Source organism: Triticum dicoccoides, chromosome 7B (genome assembly GCF_002162155.2).
Source record: "Triticum dicoccoides isolate Atlit2015 ecotype Zavitan chromosome 7B, WEW_v2.0, whole genome shotgun sequence".
In the NCBI taxonomy this organism is placed as follows: domain Eukaryota; kingdom Viridiplantae; phylum Streptophyta; class Magnoliopsida; order Poales; family Poaceae; genus Triticum; species Triticum dicoccoides.
In genome coordinates, this window is record NC_041393.1 from 666828109 (window position 1) to 666846785 (window position 18677).

At 41.6% G+C, this 18677-nt stretch overlaps 1 protein-coding gene across 1 annotated transcript; it reads right to left on the minus strand.

Annotated features, from left to right (window-relative positions):
* Positions 1–8198: 8198 nt before the first annotated feature.
* Positions 8199–10684, minus strand: LOC119335996. Its single transcript, XM_037608037.1, has 4 exons — positions 10563–10684; positions 10404–10460; positions 9413–9525; positions 8199–8329 (listed from the first exon to the last, which is right to left on the minus strand). The coding sequence occupies exons 1-4, from the start codon at positions 10663–10665 to the stop codon at positions 8246–8248; spliced, it is 357 nt and encodes a 118-aa protein (XP_037463934.1). The 5' UTR covers positions 10666–10684; the 3' UTR covers positions 8199–8245.
* Positions 10685–18677: the final 7993 nt, after the last annotated feature.

The following is an 18677-nucleotide window of genomic DNA, read 5'->3' on the forward strand; positions in this document are numbered from 1 at the left end:
CTCGCCTCCTCCGGTGAGCACGAGCCCTTCCTGCCGCGCAGGCACCTCGCAGGGGCCTAGATCCGGTGACACCCCGATACGTCCCAAGCGCCGACGACCTCCTGCTGGTCGCCGCGGCCGGATCCACACTTCCAACCTTTGGATCCGCCGTGGCCCTGCCTTGCCTTGTTGTCCTGCGTGAATCCCGCTAGATCTTGCGGCGGGTGGCCTGGAAAGGGAGGCGGATTGAAGCCTGACGGAAAGGGGTCCATGCCTCCAAGGCACGCCGGTGACGAGTAACACAAGCAGGGAGGGAGCGCCACTCCCCCTAACCTCCAGCGACCAGCTCCGACCGTGGACTCCGCATCCCTAACCTCTGCGCTGCCCATGGATCTTGGCCCATCTCTGTGGTGGCGCCTCGGCTCCCGGACGCAGTTCCACTTGGACGCGAGTGCGGTTCACCACGCTCCAGTGCGCCTCCCCCGTGCGTACCCTCCCTCCAACTCGCCTCCTCCAGCGGCCAGAGAGGAGGACGATGGCCACCCGATAAGACGCTCGGGTCTGCTGTCTCCGGCCAAGGCGAGGACGGCCACACAGTGAGGCACGCTAGGATCCCCATCCTTTCTCCCACAAGGGGATCGAGCAATTAGCTCGGGCGAGTTGACCGTTTTTATCATCTCCATTGCAATCCGATGACTCGATTCATGCAGCTCATGTGGTGTGCGTGTGCAGTTTTCAGGCTCGTTGGCGGCTGGTTCTACGAACAACCACCGCGGGGCAACACTGGTGCCGATGAGCTCATGGACTTCAGCGCACGTCCTCTACGTCCTCCGCCACAACTGCCACGACCACCTCGCCGCAGGATCAAAATGCTCTGTATCGTACAATAGGGCAATTCTTTCTGTGTTGTGATTTTCAGTGGACGCCAGCGTTTCTCTTTTTGCGGCAATTCATTTGCATCTCGTGTGGTTTACATTGGGGTTGACTCGATGACATGGCGAGCAGAATGTTGACCACAGCTCTGCAACATGGCGTGCAGTACGTAGGCATGTGAGAGTGCAGCTCGGCATTGCGGATGTTGTAGTTCACTTTTTTTATTTTTGAATGAAAAATCCAGTGCTTTTCGGCCAACTGACGGAGTACAGCCAACGACGACGTGCAGTTCGCCGACGAGCTCCTAACATTTGGAGCAGCACGGGCGTGCAGTGCCCTTTTTGTTCTTTTGTTTGTCCTTTTAGGTGGTCGCTGCCGAGGATGCAATGCCTTTTCTTTTTGCATTCGTTCACTTGTATGCCATGTGGTTTATTTGTAATTATTTTTTTGAAAACTCAAACTTCACTTTATTTTGTTTCCAAAAAGGAAGTCTATTTTGCACTAACAAGGCGGTACATTTGAAAAAACAAATCACTGCAGTTCGCTCACTTTGTCCATGCGGTCCACGCTTTACATTCAAGTACATCTATTGGGAGAACAGTTGAAAAACAACTAGAAACACCCACACACACACAAATATACTCCACTCGCTCTCATCCATGTGGTTCTCTACTCTTGACACTGTAGTCCACTCCCACTAACAAGGATGTGCACGGGTTGAAAAAACCTAGTGCATGTAGCCAACGATGAATGCAGTGCGGTTTTCATTCAGAAGCAGTGCGGTCGGCCGTATGATGTTTTTCATCCCGTAAGTGCAAAAGAATTGTTACGAAAGCAAAAAAAAAGTAATGCGGTTCACTTCTTGATAGTGTTGTGGTTCATTTACACCCGATGTGAAGTGCACTCTACTTTCTCGTTCTCGAAAAAAATTACATTTGAATAAAAGAAAACATGCAGTTCTCTTACCCGTGTGATGCAGTGTGGTTTTTTGTCCGTTGCAGTGCGGTTTTCAGTCGGATGAAGTACCCACGTCGATTTGGGTGTCGCGAAAAACAGTATCCGCATTTCGGTAAATTCGAAATTCCTCTTAAACCGTAAAGAATTAGAGAGAGTGTTCTACATGAAAGAGTTGCGTATCATCGATATCTTTCCAACGTCGTATTGTTTGAATCATTCCGACAAGCGGTTTGCAAAAATTTCGCAAAAACAACCACTGCCACTCATCGTCCGCCGCACGATTTTCAAAATTAACTTAAAACCGTAAGGAATCTCAAAAATATTTCAACATATGAAAGTTGCGCCTCCTTTGTAGCTTTCCAACGGCATATCACACGCCTTGTTTCGACGAACGGTTCAAAAACTGGAGCGAAAACAGTACCGAAAATTTTAAAAACTTGAAAAACAGAGTTCCGCGATTTAGTAAATTTGAAACTGCTCTTAAACCGTATATGAAAAAGAGAAAGATTCATATATGAAAAAGATGCGCTCTGATGATATCTATCCAACGGCGTATCATTTGCTTCATTCCGACAAGCGGTTTAGAAAAAAACATGAAAAACGCTCGCTGCCACTCGTCATCGCCGCACTATTTTCAAAACTGCTCTTAAACCGTGTGGAATCTCGAAAAGTGTTCAACATGTCGAAGTTGCGCCTAATCCATAGCTTTTCAATGGTATATTACATGCCTCACTCTGATAAACGGTTAAAAAATTAGAGTGAGAACAATACCGAAAAAATAAAGCGTGCAGTTTTTTCTGATGAGAAGTTCACTAGTTTCTATTGCAGTGCTCGTCGTCAAAATGATGCAGTGCGCTTCTGTTGAGCATGCAGTGCCGAAGTGGTGTGCAGAATAGTTATTCTGCTAATATTAGCAGAATAGTTATTCTGCTAATTATTCTGCTAATATATATTCAAATGAAGAACAACGACGGAAAGAGTGAAGAGTGAAGACAAAGCAAAGTTGAAGAATTTGAAAAACTGAGGAATTTCAAAAACTGAGGAAAAACTCAAATTGAAGATTTTCAACTTTGATTGGTGGCGTAACCCACCATATAAGAAAGCTGATTTCTTACACTTGTCATAGGGCTCTGAGAATCAATTTCTTCAATAATTTCTTCACACTTAGAGAGTTAGTCTTCATTGATTGAAGTAAAACGTTACTTTGTGTGTTGCACATCTAAGTCATCAAGTCACCATAAGTGTTAGGATGTGTGTCCTTTTCAGAGAACATTCGAAGATTCTAGGATATTTAGCTCACACCGCAACTTGCTAAATCTCTTCTCATCCAAGGGCTTAGTGGAGATATCGGCCAGCTAGTCATCAGTGCTTGCATGGTCGATGGAGATGTCGTCCTTCAACACATGATCACGAAGAAAATGATGACGAATCTGGATGTGCTTTGTCTTCGAGTGCTGAACTAGGTTATGAGCAATCTTGATAGAGCTCTCATTGTCGCAGTAGAGAGGCATATTCTTCATGTTGATGCCATAGTCCTTGAGTGTTTGCTTCATCCATAGTAATTGAGCACAGCATGATCCAGCAGTAATGTACTCATCTACTGCAGTGGATAGTGAAATGCAGTTCTGTTTCTTCGAGGACCAACAGACCAAAGATCGTCCGAGGAAATGGCATGTGCCTGATGTTGACTTGTGGTCCACACGATCACCAGCATAGTCAGAGTCCGAATAACCAATGAGATCAAAAGAAGAGCCCTTGGGATACCAGTACCCAAGTGTTGGTGTGTGAGCTAGATATCGAAGAATACGCTTCACAGCCTTATGGTGTGATTCCTTCGGTGTAGCTTGAAATCGGGCATACATGCAAACACTAAGCATAATAACCGGCCTAGATGCACATAGGTACAATAAAGAGCTAATCATGGAGCGGTGTACCTTTTGATCGAAGTCTTTACCATTTTCATCAGTGCATAGATGGCCATTTGTGGGCATTAGAATTTTGACCCCTTTGCAATCTTGCATGCCGAATTTCCTCAATACATATTTGAGGTATTTCTCCTGAGATATGAATATGCCATTGCGCTGTTGACGAATTTGAAGACCTAAAAAGAATTTCAATTCAATTCTCCCATCATAGACATTTGATATTCTTCACTCATCATATAGACAAATTCATCACTGTAACGTTGGTCAGTACAGCCAAAAATGATATCATCAACATAAATTTGGCACACAAACAATTCACCATCATAAGATTTAGTGAAAAGAGTTGGGTCGAGTGAACTGGGTTTGAAGCCTTTCTTCATGAGGAATTCCTTCAAAGTATCATACCACGCCCGAGGGGCCTTCTTGAGGCCATACAGGGCCTTATTGAGTCTGAAGACTTTGTCAGGGTGCTTTGGATCTTCAAAACCTAGGGGTTGAGCAACATATACTTCTTCCTCAAGCTTACCATTGAGGAATGCACTTTTTACATCCATTTGTCGTAAGATAATATCATGATGGTTGGCATAAGCAAGTAATATGTGAATAGCCTCAAGTCTAGCAACAGGTGCAAAAGTTTCGTCAAAATCAATTCCTTCAACCTGTGTGTAGCCTTGAGCTACAAGTCATGCCTTATTCCTTACCACAAGGCCATTTTCATCTTGCTTGTTGCGGTAGATCCACTTTGTGCCAATGATATTGTGCTTGCGAGGATCTGGACGTTTGACCAGTTCCCAAACGGTGTTGAGCTCAAACTGATGTAATTCTTCTTGCATAGCTTGAATCCACTCAGGCTCCAGAAATGCTTCATCTACCTTGGTGGGCTCTGAGATAGAGACAAAAGCAAAGTGCCCACAAAAGTTAGACAAATGTGAAGCTTTTGAGCTTGTGAGAGGACTTGGTGCTTCAATGTCATCGATGATTCTCTCAATTTGCACTTCGTTGCTATGCGAGGATGAGCGGGTTGTCATCGAGGAATTTGATCCGCATTTTCTTCAGGACCATTTTCCTCGGCACCATTTTCTTCAGGTGCCCCAGCTCGATGTTCTTCACGTTCTGGAATGAATTCTTCAGCAGATTCTTCTGTAGGAATGACATCCTTAGTAGGCTTGAACTTGATAGATTCCTCGGGTGCTGGTTCATCTATCACAGAAGGTAGGTGCTCTCTTTGCAAGCCAATAGTTACATCAAACCGCACATCTACAGTTTCAACAACTTTGTGAAGAATGTTGTTGAAGACTCTGTAGGTGTGCGAGTCCTTTCCGTAACCAACCATAAAACCCTCATGTGCTTTCGGTGCGAATTTAGAATTGCGATGAGGATCTCTAATCCAACATTTAGCACCAAAGACTTTGAAATAACTTACATTGGGCTTTTCGTCTATGAGAAGTTCATAAGCAGTCTTCTTGAAGAATTTGTGAAGATATACTCTGTTGATGATGTGGCACACAGTATCAATTGCCTCAATCCAGAAGCGACGAGACGTCTTGTATTCATAAAGCATAGTGCAAGCCATCTCAACAAGAGTTCTGTTCTTGCGCTCCACGGCGCCATTCTGCTGAGGAGTATAAGCAGCAGATAACTCATGAATAATACCAAGTTCATCAAGATAGTCATCAAGACCGGAATTCTTGAACTCAGTCCCATTGTCACTTCTGATGTGCTTGATCTTCACACCAAAGTTGGTTGAATCCCTCGAGGAAAATCGTTTGAAGACTTCCTGCACCTCATGTTTGTAAGTGACGATGTGCACCCATGTGTAACGAGAATAATCATCAACAATAACAAAGCCATATAGAGATGCATCATTTGTAACTGCAGAATAATGGTTAGGACCAAAGAGATCCATGTGAAGCAATTCAAATGGGCGAGTGGTAGTCATGACAGTCTTTGCTGGATGCTTGGCCTTTGTCATCTTTCCAGCTTCACAGACTCCGCATAAGTGATCCTTGAAGAATTTGACATTCTCAATGCCAATGACATGCTTCTTCTTCGCGAGTGTGTGAAAATTCCTCATGCCAGCATGATCAAGTCGTCGATGCCATAGCCAGCCTTTTGAAGCTTTTGCAAGTAGGCATATGGCTGGTTGTGGTCCTGTAGAGAAATCAACAATGTACAACTCCTCTCCTAAAGCCTTCGAAGACTTTGGAATTGTCAGCTTCCATGATCACAACACAACGATATTTGCCGAAGACAACAACCATATCGAGATCACAAAGCATTGAGACAGACATGAGGTTGTATCCTAAGGACTCGACAAGCATGACTTTGTCCATGTGTCGATCCTTTGAGATCGCAACCTTACCTAGACACAATACCTGACTTTTGCCTTTATCAGTGAAGATGATATGCTTCAGATGTGACGGTGATAACGAAGCATCCATCAATAGATTCTTGTCACCAGTCATGTGATTTGTACATCCACTATCGAGGACCCACTCATTGGCTTTGGGATGATCATCCTGCAGATGAATTAGTGCAGCTTACGAACTCATATACTTCATCAGTGAAGAATATGACACCAATATCATCAGATCAATTTCGTCAAGCAATAGAACAGACAAACAGTAGGAGGACGTGAGAAATGATAATTCATTTCTTCATGATTAGCCTACGTCCTTTCAGGCAATTTAAGGTCTCCAGCAAATTCTTCAGACGTTTCAAGCACGTCTGGAGACCTGACCCTGCATAAGAGATTAGTTCTTTTTCTTCACCACCCACATCTGAAGGGGTGGCAAAGAATTCATCACTCTGTGAGCACCATATGAGAAAGGTGGCATAGAAGCCAGTCCACTTCGTTTCACATAAGAGGGATTAGGATAAGCATATGAATAACTAGAGAAATTCTTTGAGGACTTATGAACATAATGGTTAGAAGAATAATGCTCATATTCATAGCCCTTAGCTCTTCCTTGCGAAATAGAGGGATTAGCACGATGATTATCATATGAGGACTTTGATCCTTTTGAGGAATTTGATCCATATGAGGAATTTGGTCCGTTTGAGGACTTGAATCCATATGAAGAATTTGGTCCATATGAAGAATTCGATCTGGAGTTCCTATTCTTCACAGGTGGTGTCATGAGGACATTCACCTGAAGACTTTCAAGGCAACCTTTGGGAACCCAGATTTTCTTCATAGGGGAACCGTTCCTGCAGTTAGTACCAACATATCTAGCAAATACTTCACCATTCTGATTTTTGAACAATTTATAGTTGGAGTCAAATGACTCATCAGAAGAATGAGGAGATTCACATGTAAAGCCAGATAAATTGGATGGATCAACTGGAGGTCCCTTTGCAGCAACCCATGAGGTTTTGGGGTACTGCTCAAGCTTCCAATATATTCCATCAGCATTGAGTTTCCTCTCAAAGGCAATACCCTCTTTCCTAGGGTTCCTATTGAGGATCTGCTTTTAAAGCACATCACAAAGAGTCTGATGCCCTTTGAGGCTTTTGCACATGTCTGTCATGTACAATTCCTTTAACCCTACATCATCAGTGATACTACCAATGTCCTCAGATGAGGAATTAGTGATAGCAGAGGCAGATGAAGAATTTGTAGCATTAGAAGCATTTGAACATTCAGGTGAAGAATTAGCAGATTCACGTTCGATGCACTTCAAACATGGAGGAACAAATTCTTCCTGAGTAGCGCTGATTTGTTGAGCAAGTAATGAATCACGCTCCTTCTGAAGACACTACAAGAAATATGTCAACTTGTGACCTTGACTATTGGTCACTGAAAGGTCACAAATTTCCATTTATGACCTTTTTGTGACCAAAAACAGAAGGTCAAAAGCTGGCGGTCGTAAACTGACTATGGCGACCTTCTCTGTGAGAAGGTCGTAGACGTTTATGACCAAAATATGTCTACTGTGGCGTTTTGGTCACTAGCAACCTCCCCAGGCCACGTAGGCGTCTAGCGTGGCAAGCTGATGTGGCACAAGATTCAACCCGGTCCAATTCAGTTTTCCACATGGGCCTAGCCCAACAATTCGGCCTTTTTATATTTTTTTTCCTATTAATTTTAGTCAGCCACATGGGCCAAGCCCTACATTTCAGCCTTTTTATCTTTTTTTTTCTGCCAAATTATGTTTAACCAAATGAGTCCAGCCTAATGTTTTTCAGGCTTTTTCTTTCCTGGGCCTTGGCCTTTCCACATTCATTTATTTTCGTTTCATTTTTTACCCAAAATATTTGTCCAATATAATTTGATCCTTGGCCTTTTAAGGTCCAACTCCAGCCATTTAATGAACATTTTCAAACCAGTTTGAATAACAATATGAATCACCACCAATTAGCTGAATATTACAGAAATATCTCAAAACTCACATTCTACAAATTTCCATCACATCCGTACTTTATACAGATCCAAGCAACCTACAACATGACGTATTCAAGCATTCAGCTGCTGAAATACTCTAGAACAGGAAAAGAATAAATAGAACTATCTAGTGCTTCACAACAAGAAAACATGTAGTCTGCTTCTTCAAGTACTGCTTCTTCCTTAGCAATGACATGCTGATGCAAAACATCTGAGCATTCAAAAGGGAACAAAAAGTATGTCACTAATATAAGAAATATTACACGAATACTTTTAAAATAAAAACTAAAAGTACATGAGATGGAAACAATTAATTTGAGATGGAAAGTTAGCCAACAAAATTTATATAGAAGTTCTTTTTGCAATAAAATTATCTTATGTACATATGAATGACACCCAAGTAATTTGAGATGGAAACAAGTACATCTAGCAATCTAACATGTATAGTGGCACCAGCAAAAGAGCAAGACACGGAAGAATTTTAGCTTTACGTAATGTTTACAAGAACAGGACCCTGATACAGGATTTAGCTTGTCCTCAACACTGTTAACAAGGTACTGAAAGTAGCTATGTGCATCAGCCTCACCAAGTCTTATCATGAATTGGTTGCTTTTAAAAACTATACTATATTTCTGGACAACAAACTAAATAGACGGCTGCTCTCAAACCGTACATCCAAACAAAGCAAATAAGTACTCTACGGAAACCTTAGAACATGCTTTACAACTCATATGTAGAGGCCAACTTGAAATTATCAGCATAACAAACTCGTTTTTTAGTTAGAAGCTCGCTGTCCAAAACTGTCAGGTAGTGCAGTTTTTTAATTGAACCAAATTCAGTTTACACAGAGGTAAGGAACTACTTCAAAAACTGAGGTAAGTAAGGAACTACTTCAAAAACAGAGGTGCTAACTATGTTTACACAGAAAAACTGTACTATATTTCCGCCGATTCAGTAAAGCATATAAATAGATTCAGACCAATTGGTAAAATGAAATCTACTCCATGAGATTTAGTCAACTTTAGGGAGCATCGCAGATTCAGACCAATATTTGCAAGCATGTAAATACTGGTTCAACACTAGGGAGTACTGACTTTTGGTGGCAGCAAGAAAGCAACTCAATTTGGCAAGCAGTGCAATGCCAAGTGAATTTAGTCAAACATGCAAGTGAATTTAGAGTAGTAGCACTAGGGAGTAGGGAATGACAGCAGTAGCACTAGATTCAATCAAGTGAAAGTGAATTTAGAGCAGCAGCAAAATCAAGGAATGTGAGAGAGGTAGAGGGAGGCTCAACCATGAATTGCTGCTGCCCCATGGTTGGGTATGTAATTGTCGCCGCTCCTCCTTGTGGATGCCGAGGTTGGAGACGCCGGATCTGTGCGGGCATCCACCTCACATCCGCACCAGCTGAAGCAAACCATAGCAGATGAACATCATTTAAACAGCAAAGAACATCATTCAGATGCTTTAGAAGCATAACAGAGTGAACATCATTCGCATGCTATTCAGTACGATATCTCAGATTTTACAACTAAGCAAAACATGCATACTGTAACACTTCAGTACGAATGTAAGTAATGTCTCTTCCATCATCATCTTCTTGCATAACAACAAACGAGAGGATGCACACATTTTAGTATCACCAATCAGTCTGGTTATCTGCTAACATACAAATAACCAGACACATCTTTACTGATAAACATGACATAGCTGTCAGCCATGTGGAAAAGACAAGCTTATGATGTTACATGCCGATTACAGAGGAGTATTTTCGTGGAACCTGAGCCTAGAGAAGAGAATAAAGGGTAAGCAGTGGTTCTATAGCAGCCTGGAATATGTGGACGCATATGCATACTGAACAAATGGTACAATCAGTAGGGGACAAAACATCACAATGGGTCATGCTATCGCAAGGCTTGAATTGTATCCTCATTAGATACTTTGATGTTGATGGTTCCTGATAAGTATGCGCAACCTTGTACCGAGCGACAAATTAATGATATGCTTGATGTCGATGGTTTATACAACCTTGCACCCATCGACAAATTAATGAGACACTTGATATTGATGGTTGCTACACAAATTCTGAAGGCAGTAGGAACCATAGCAAAACGATTTTACTCCCTCCGTTCCAAAATAGATGACCCAACTTTGTACTAAATTTAATACAAAGTTGGGTCATCTATTTTGGAACGGAGGGAGTATTTACTTGGAAGCGACTTTGTATGTTCAGTTAGCATAGCAGATAACATTTGCGTAACACTTCAGTACGATTGTAATCTCACCAATCAGTCTGGAACCGCAGGAATCTTGGCATGCACACATTTTAGCAAGCGTCTTCCCTGCGATGGAAACAACACCGACGAGAGATGTCAAACACAAGCCTCACGAAAATTTAGAACAGCAAGGGACGAGTACCGGACGACAGCAGGAAGAAATCACACCTGAGATGTAAGGCTGCAAAACACCGGCACCGCGGACGCCCGTCCATCCAGCCAGCCAGCCTCCGGCAATGGCGGCACGCGAGGTCACCAACCACGTATGCATGCCCAAGATGAATGTAATCAGTCTAGGTCCCGCCATGAGAGGAGATGGAAGACTTGGCAAGGACGGCGTACATACCTTGGGCATCTAGGTCCCGCCGGAGATGCGCCGTCGTCGACGACCACCGCAGTAGCAATCTCCGGTGTGGTCCGGTGTGCCGCACCAGACTGAGAGCAGGCGGTGGATCCCGATGCGGCCGGCCTCCATCACGCAGGTGGGTGTGGATCCGGCGCCGCCGTCGCCGGAATTGGTGCGCCCCATCTATCCATCCATGGGTGGGCGTGGGTGGGTGGGTGGATCCGTGGAAAAGGGGGTTTCCATGGGTGGATGGACGAGATGAGGAGGGAGGTCGGCCGGAGGTGGGGATGGGGCCGGAGACGGGGAGACGAGGTCGCCGGTGGGGGTGGGGATCGGCGGCGGCGGCGGAGATTGGAGAGGAATCGGGGGTGGGGAAGAGGAGCAGTTTGCGGGCAGCTTCGCGGGGCTCCACTCGTGAATCTGGGCATGGGCTCGATCTTGGGTCAGCCTCGACCTTGTCTACGGTGAGGGCCGTCGACGGTGGCGGTGGGGGTGGGGTTGGGGGCGGCTGTGGGGCGAGAGGGGGACAGTGGATCGGGGGAGAGGAGTGGATCGGGGAAGTTAGGGTTTGGGTGAGAGGGTGAGGGGGTGAGGGCTACCATTGGATCCAGAAGCATCCAACGGTGGTTGAGGCATGATCCGCGTGATATGCCTATGAACCAATCAGAGCACACCAAACAAGTTGCAGATTTTTTGACCATATAAATTGGTCATGATTGATTACATACAAATTTTTCATTTCATTTTTCAATGCTCAAAATGAGTTTTTGTGAAAGACCTATCAAATATTTGTTCAAATGATGCCATATTTTGCACAAGTTTACATCTTAGATTGGCAAACAATATTGACAAAGGGAGTTTTTATTTCTTTTGCATGAAAAAACAATTTTCCATTTTTTGAGTGCTCAAAATAAGTTTTTTGTGAAGAACCTATCAAATATTTTTTGTAAAATTTTACCAAATCATTTTTCTAAAATAATAGGCCATATTTAATGCACAATTGACCAAATGGTTAGGTGTTAAAAGTTTTGATCCACCTTTGGTGAAAAAGACAAATTTCCGCCGTTTCAGTTGGAAGTGGGGCAAATTTGAACTGTGGCTCCCTCATAGTTTGCTATTTATTTTTTCCAAAATTTATTTCTAGGTACAAAAGTATCTATTTAATCAGAGAAACATCAAAAGTTTTCCAAGATTCAACCACTAGCTAGGAACGGTCAAGCCCGTCGTTTTGACCACATTTTGAAACGGGCATAAAAAATTCAAAAAAATTGAAAAAATTGGAAAACCTTCGCATTGTGTCATTATATGTGGCCAAGTTCCTAAGAAAAATAACAAACTTGTAATACGGCAATTATTTTTAAAAAGTGTTCTCAGAAACGAGCTATCACGTGTGGAGATCAATGGCTTTCAAGTCAAATGATCAATCTTATGGCCACATTCATGGCATAGTTTGTTCAAATGATCTCATATTGTGCACAAGGGTGCATATTGGAATGGCAAACAATGTTGCCTAAGGAAGTTTTCATTTTCTTTGGATGAAAAAACTATTTTCCATTTTTCAAGTGCCCAAAGGGAGGTTTTTTTGTGAAGGACCTCCCAAATAATTATTGCATAATTGGACCAAATCAATTTTCTAAAATAATAGGCCATGTTTAATGCATAATTGACAAAATGGTTGGGTGCCAAAAGTTTTTATCCACCTCTGGTGAAAAAGACAAATTTCTGCCGATTCAGTAGGAAGCGGGACAAATATGAACTGCAGCTGCCTCATAGTTTGCTCTTTATTTTTTTCAAAAAATCATTTCTAGGTACATAAGTATCTATTTAATCAGAGAAACACCAAAAAAATTCCAAGATTCAACCACTAGCTAGGAACGGTCATTTACGCCGTTTTAACCGCATTTTGAAACGGGCATAAAAAATTCAAAAAAAATCAAAAAATTGGAAAACCTTCGCATTGTGTCATTATATGTGACCAAGTTTCCAGGAAAAATAATAAACTTGTAATACGGTAATTATTTTAAAAAAGTGTTCTCAGAAATGAGCTATCAAGTGTGAAGATTCATGGCTTTCAAGCCAAATGATCAATCTTATGGCCACATTCATGACATAGTTTGTTCAAATGATCTAATATTGTGCACAAGGGTGCATATTGGAATTCCAAACAATGTTGCCTAAGGAAGTTTTCATTTTCTTTGCATGGAAAATTCATTTTTCATTTTCCGAGTGCCCGAAATGAGGTTTTTTTGTGAAGGAACTACCAAATAATTGTTGCACAAATGGACCAAATCAATTTTATAAAATACTAGGCCATATATAATGCACAATTGACAAACTGGTTGGGTGAATTTTTTTTGATCCACCTCTGATGAAAAAGACAAATTGTCGTCGATTCAGTTGGAAACGGGTCAAATTTGAACTGTAGCTGCCTCATAGTTTGCTCTTTATTTTTTTCCAAAAATCATTTCTAGGTACATAAGTATCTATTTAATCATAGAAACACCAAAAAAATCCAAGATTCAACCACTAGCTAGGAACAGTCAAGCCCGTCGTTTTGACCGCATTTTGAAACGGGCATAAAAAATTCAAAAAAAATCAAAATATTGGAAAACCTTCGCATTGTGTCATTATATGTGACCAAGTTTCCAGGAAAAATAATAAACTTGTAATACGGTAATTATTTTAAAAGTGTTCTCAGAAATGAGCTATCAAGTGTGAAGATTCATGGCTTTCAAGCCAAATGATCAATCTTATGGCCACATTCATGGCATAGTTTGTTCAAACGATCTCATATTGTGCACAAGGGTGCATATTGGAATAGCAAACAATGTTTCCCAAGGAAGTTTTCATTTTCGTTGGACGAAAAAACCATTTTCCATTTTTCGAGTGCCCGAAAGGAGGTTTTTTTGTGAAGGAACTACCAAATAATTGTTGCAAAATTGGACCAAATCATTTTTATAAAATACTAGGCCATATTTAATGCACAATTGACAAAATGGTCTGGTGTAAAATTTTTTGATCCACCTCTCGTGAAAAAGACAAATTTCTGCCGATTCAGTTGGAAGCGGGTCAAATTTGAACTGCAGCGGCCTCATAGTTTGCTATTTATTTTTTCCAAAAATCATTTCTAGTTATATAAGGACCTATTTAATCATAAATACATGGTTTGGTGGCGATACGTCGAGGTTTGGGCGGTGGTCGAGGGCCCCAACTCTAGAGCGCGTAAACTCGCATGCCCGCCGCGTGGTCACCGCGTGACCGTGGCGTTGCCATGTGTTTTGGGCGGCCTAGGCATGTCTAGTGGGTTGGGCACTCCCCAGGTTGGTGCTTGGAAGAAAATTACAACATAATATTCTCACGAGGAGACCAATCGATGCTCAAACATGAATTAGCAGCCAAGTGTTTGATTAGCGGTACGGGAAATGTACATGGCTAATGGGCGTGAGTTTTGGCTGAGGATGATCAGTTACTAAGAAGACCGTTTTCACAAATTTTCAGCTCAAAAGGAGGATCCTAGGTGGTACTTGCTTTGCAAACCACCACACTGGACATAAATACAAATGTTGAAGCTCGGCTCAAAATAATGAATGGATTGAGCTGGCATTTGGTGGAGGATGGTTATTTGGGCATAGGAAAGCACTGTAGAAAATGGATACTATTTGGACATGCCAAAGTGGTACTTCCTTCACAAACTGTTACTCTGAACATAATAGGAAAATGAATATTTTTGAATTATTTTTGAACTAGGCAAGGAAGGTTTTTACATATTTGACGAAGATATGACCCAAAGAATTTATGAGATTTTTTTTGGGAATTTTGGGAATGACAGAAATATAGGTTGCTTCACAACCTAGGGCAAAAACTACCACATGGACATGACACATAGGCAAAACTGATGAGGTGGCGCCTAGTCATAGCAACCCACCATAATTTACAAGGCTATGACCATCTATATTGGTCGTTAATAACTAGAAATAAGGTAGCGGACTAGCGCTGTTAGCTTTATGACCATTTCATGTAACGAAATTATGACCTTTCTGACCAAAATGGTCGCAATGGTTTAGGGTTTGGAGCCCCTCGAACAGCTTTTGACTAATTGGTCTCAAATGGTCATAAATCTATGACCAATTCTTCTAGGGTCACTGATAGAAGGTCATAAGTTGACATATTTCTTGTAGTGAGATCTTCATAACTCACTCTTAGCTTCTCAAGATCTTTCTTTCTTTCAAGAAATTCATAAGGAAGCTTCTCGTGATCAGATAAGAGAGTGTTATGATGACCTTGAAGGATGTCAAACTTGGACTGAAGCGTCTGAAGACTTTCAGCCAAAGCTTTTGACTGATCCATTTCTTCACCCAACATATCATCGCTCTTATTTAGCATGTATAGAACTTTTTCCAAAGCTCTTTGTTGTTTAGTTGCAAGGGAAGCAAGTTTGACATAGCTGGGTCCAAATTCATCATCACTGGACTCGGATAGGTAGCATTCAGTTACCTTAGCACTTTTTTCCATAAGGCATGGTGTAGAAGATGATGATTCTGGTTCGAATGTCATCGCATTGAGAGATTCCTTGAAATCCTCAAACCAAGGATCATGACGAGTTCGATGACCTTCATAGACCTCAGAGAGTCGGTCCCAGATAAGCTTTGCATGGTTGAGATGCATGATGTTCCTGAACTGATTTTGTGACAGACATGAGCAAATGACGTCCTTCGCCGTAAGGTTGAGAAGAGTGTACTTGCAAATGTCATCAGCTTCCGCCATCTTGCACAGATCAGTAAGACCAATCTCAGTGACGGTCCACAGCTCACTGTTCATTGCTATGAGGTGCTTCCTCATCATGGCCTTCCACTTGGGATAATCGTGACCGTCAAAGATGGGTCATGTCACTTTCTTCATACCTGCGGTCGACATAACTAAAACTCCAGGCTGTTAAACCAAAATCACACAGAACAACGCTCTGATACCAATTGAAAGTGCGTTATATCGACTAGAGGGGGTGAATAGGCGATTTTTATGAATTCTTCACTGAGGAAATAGCTGGTGAGGAAATTCCTTAGCGAAGAACTAGTAGCAGCGGAATAAGTACTCAGAAGTAAACACGACAGAACACAAGCATAGTCATCATGATGAAATGAAGACAAGCACAGAGTACAGAAAGCGTAAACACAGGATAACACAGGATGAAGACGGACAGACTGAAGAAATTGAACTGAGGAAATTGAGAAAGTCTTCAGTCAAAGTCTTCAAACAGATATGAACAAGCACACAACAACAGAAATGAGGAAATGAAAGAGTTGAGGAAATAGAACCAGTAAGCTTGGTGAAGACAATGATTTGGTAGACCAGTTCCAACTGCTGTCTCAGTTGTATGTCAGGTTGGAGTGGCTAGGTATTTAAACCTGAGGACACACAGTCCTCACTGTATTCTCCTTGAGCTAAGGTTACACAGACCTCACCCAATCACTCGTGGTAAGTCTTCAGGTGACTTCCAAACCTTCACAGACTAGGTCACTCGGCGATCCACAATTCCTCTTGGATGCTCTAGACCATGATGCCTAACCATCTGGAAGAAGCACAGTCTTCAAAGGTAACAAGCGTCGGATCCACGCAGGATCAATCTCTTCAGTGATGCTCAATCACTTTGGGTTTGAAGGTGTTTGGGTTTGGGTTTTCCTCACTTGATGATTTTCGCTCAAAGTCCTCGGAGGATGGGATGCTCTCAAATGACAAGTGTTAGTTTCTCTCGGAGTAGCCAACTAGCTAGTGGTTGTAGGGGGCGGCTATTTATAGCCTAGGGAGCACCCCGACATGATAAGACATAAATGCCCTTCAATGATATGACCGTTAGGTGGGTAGATATTTTGGGACAGCTGGCGCATAGCACAGCAATGGTTGGAATTTAGACTCTCAAATTCCTCAGGGCTATCATGTTCCTCACTGTGTAGGCAATCCGCACTGGTGAATTCCTAACTCCTCAGTCAGAACAAATTCCTCAGCGACCAGAAGAACTTTGTCTTTGTCACTGAAGAAATTGACTGAACTGTATGAGATTTCCAAAGGCTTCACTCGAAGGGATTGGTAGGTGTAGGATTTTGAGTTGAGCATCACATAGAAATTTTTCCTTAGTATTTCTTTGACCCCCTTTAACAGTACGGTGTTTCCTATGACTCAAGAAATAGAAAATGAAACTATGAAAACAAAAGTCTTCACGCTTCATGTTCCTCAAATGATTGCCAAGTCTTCAAGGTCACACCAATTTTTTCACTTTCAAAGTCTTCAGAAAGTCTTGAGAAATCCAAAGTCTTCAGTTGAAGAACTTCATTTTTAGGGGTCACCTTTCTCTGTAAATATCAAACACCTCATAGACTTATAGACCTGTGTACACTCACAAACGCATCAGTCCCTTAACCTATAAGTCTTCAATACAAAATCACTAAGGGGCACTAGATGCACTTACAATAATGACTTATCACCTCGCAGTTTAGTTCAGCCCCGGGACAGTAGTAGGTGCTGTCTACCAAGCACCGGACATGTTTGCTTGGATGGAAATAAGCTGTCAATAGAAACTAGTTGTCAACTATTTTTAAATAAACAATATAAATTACTTAATAAAATTGGTTGAGAAACTCACATAATGGTAGAACTGGAGGCGTCTGCACATCAACCCAGATGTCGATATTACCTTTAATTTCATCTTCCGGACGAATATCAAAAGTGATACGCATATTAGGCTCAAATGCATAAGCCTTGCATAGTGCTCTCCAATTTTTGCATAATAGGAGTAGGTGTCTGCATTGTATAATTTTGCGGCAAAAGTATAACCATGCTCGGACCTCTAGTGAACTCTCTTTACCTCCATATTGTCCATAGTATTGAAACCAATCTTATCCGAGACATAAATTCTTGCATGGTAGGGGATATGCTAGTAGAATTGTAAAAAATTAAAATTATAAGTTGAAGCAAAAGAAGCAGAAGTCATGCTTAATTACGAAAAAAGACTTGTCGTTGTGACTTACTATATCCACTTCGAAGGTCTCATCCAGCATGATGTTAAAGCGCCTACCACCAACTAGGTGAGGCCTTTTGCAGAGGCCGCGGTCGTCTTCGCAGTATTCGCACATAACGAATTCCCTTTCATCGCCATGCATTTCCTATGTTAATATTTGAAACATTGAAAATCGATCAAAGGCAACTACCAGGAAACTCAACACACAGATCACTATTATGCAATATGCAACGGGTTGACTTTAGGTCTGTCGAGTCTTCCTTCCTAAATTCTTATCTCACGTATATAGTCCGGATTCTTCCACTCTCATATTTCGACCATCGGTGATGGTTGCTATTCCTCCTTTCCCTAGTGCATTACAAATATCTAACACAAGGAAAAGAAGGAGAAGTGACCCGCACGACAACAGTCGGGATTCTTCCTCTCTCATATATATACATATACATATACATATACATAGGGAAAATCAATCCTACCACCTGGTGGTAGTTACCCCATATGTCTCATATACTACCATGTGGTACTATATATACTACTTTATTATTTTAAATATATTCGTATAATATATATAAGATATTTCAAAACAAGTTACATGAAAAAATTGCATATGAGTCCATAGTTTTTGTTATATTTTGAAATACGTACATATTTGTACGTCAAAAAGAGCATACTCAAAACATGGTATATACTATCTAAAAATTAGTACATATACTACCTAATCATTGTTATATACTACATACTACACACACATACTCTTGATTTCAACAAATACTACATACAACATACAAAACACAATATATATATATATATATATATATATATATATATATATATATATATATATATATATATATATATATATATATGGTGGACACTCTCCCTCACTGAAAGACACACAAGGAACCGAAACAGACCTAAAGTCAACCCA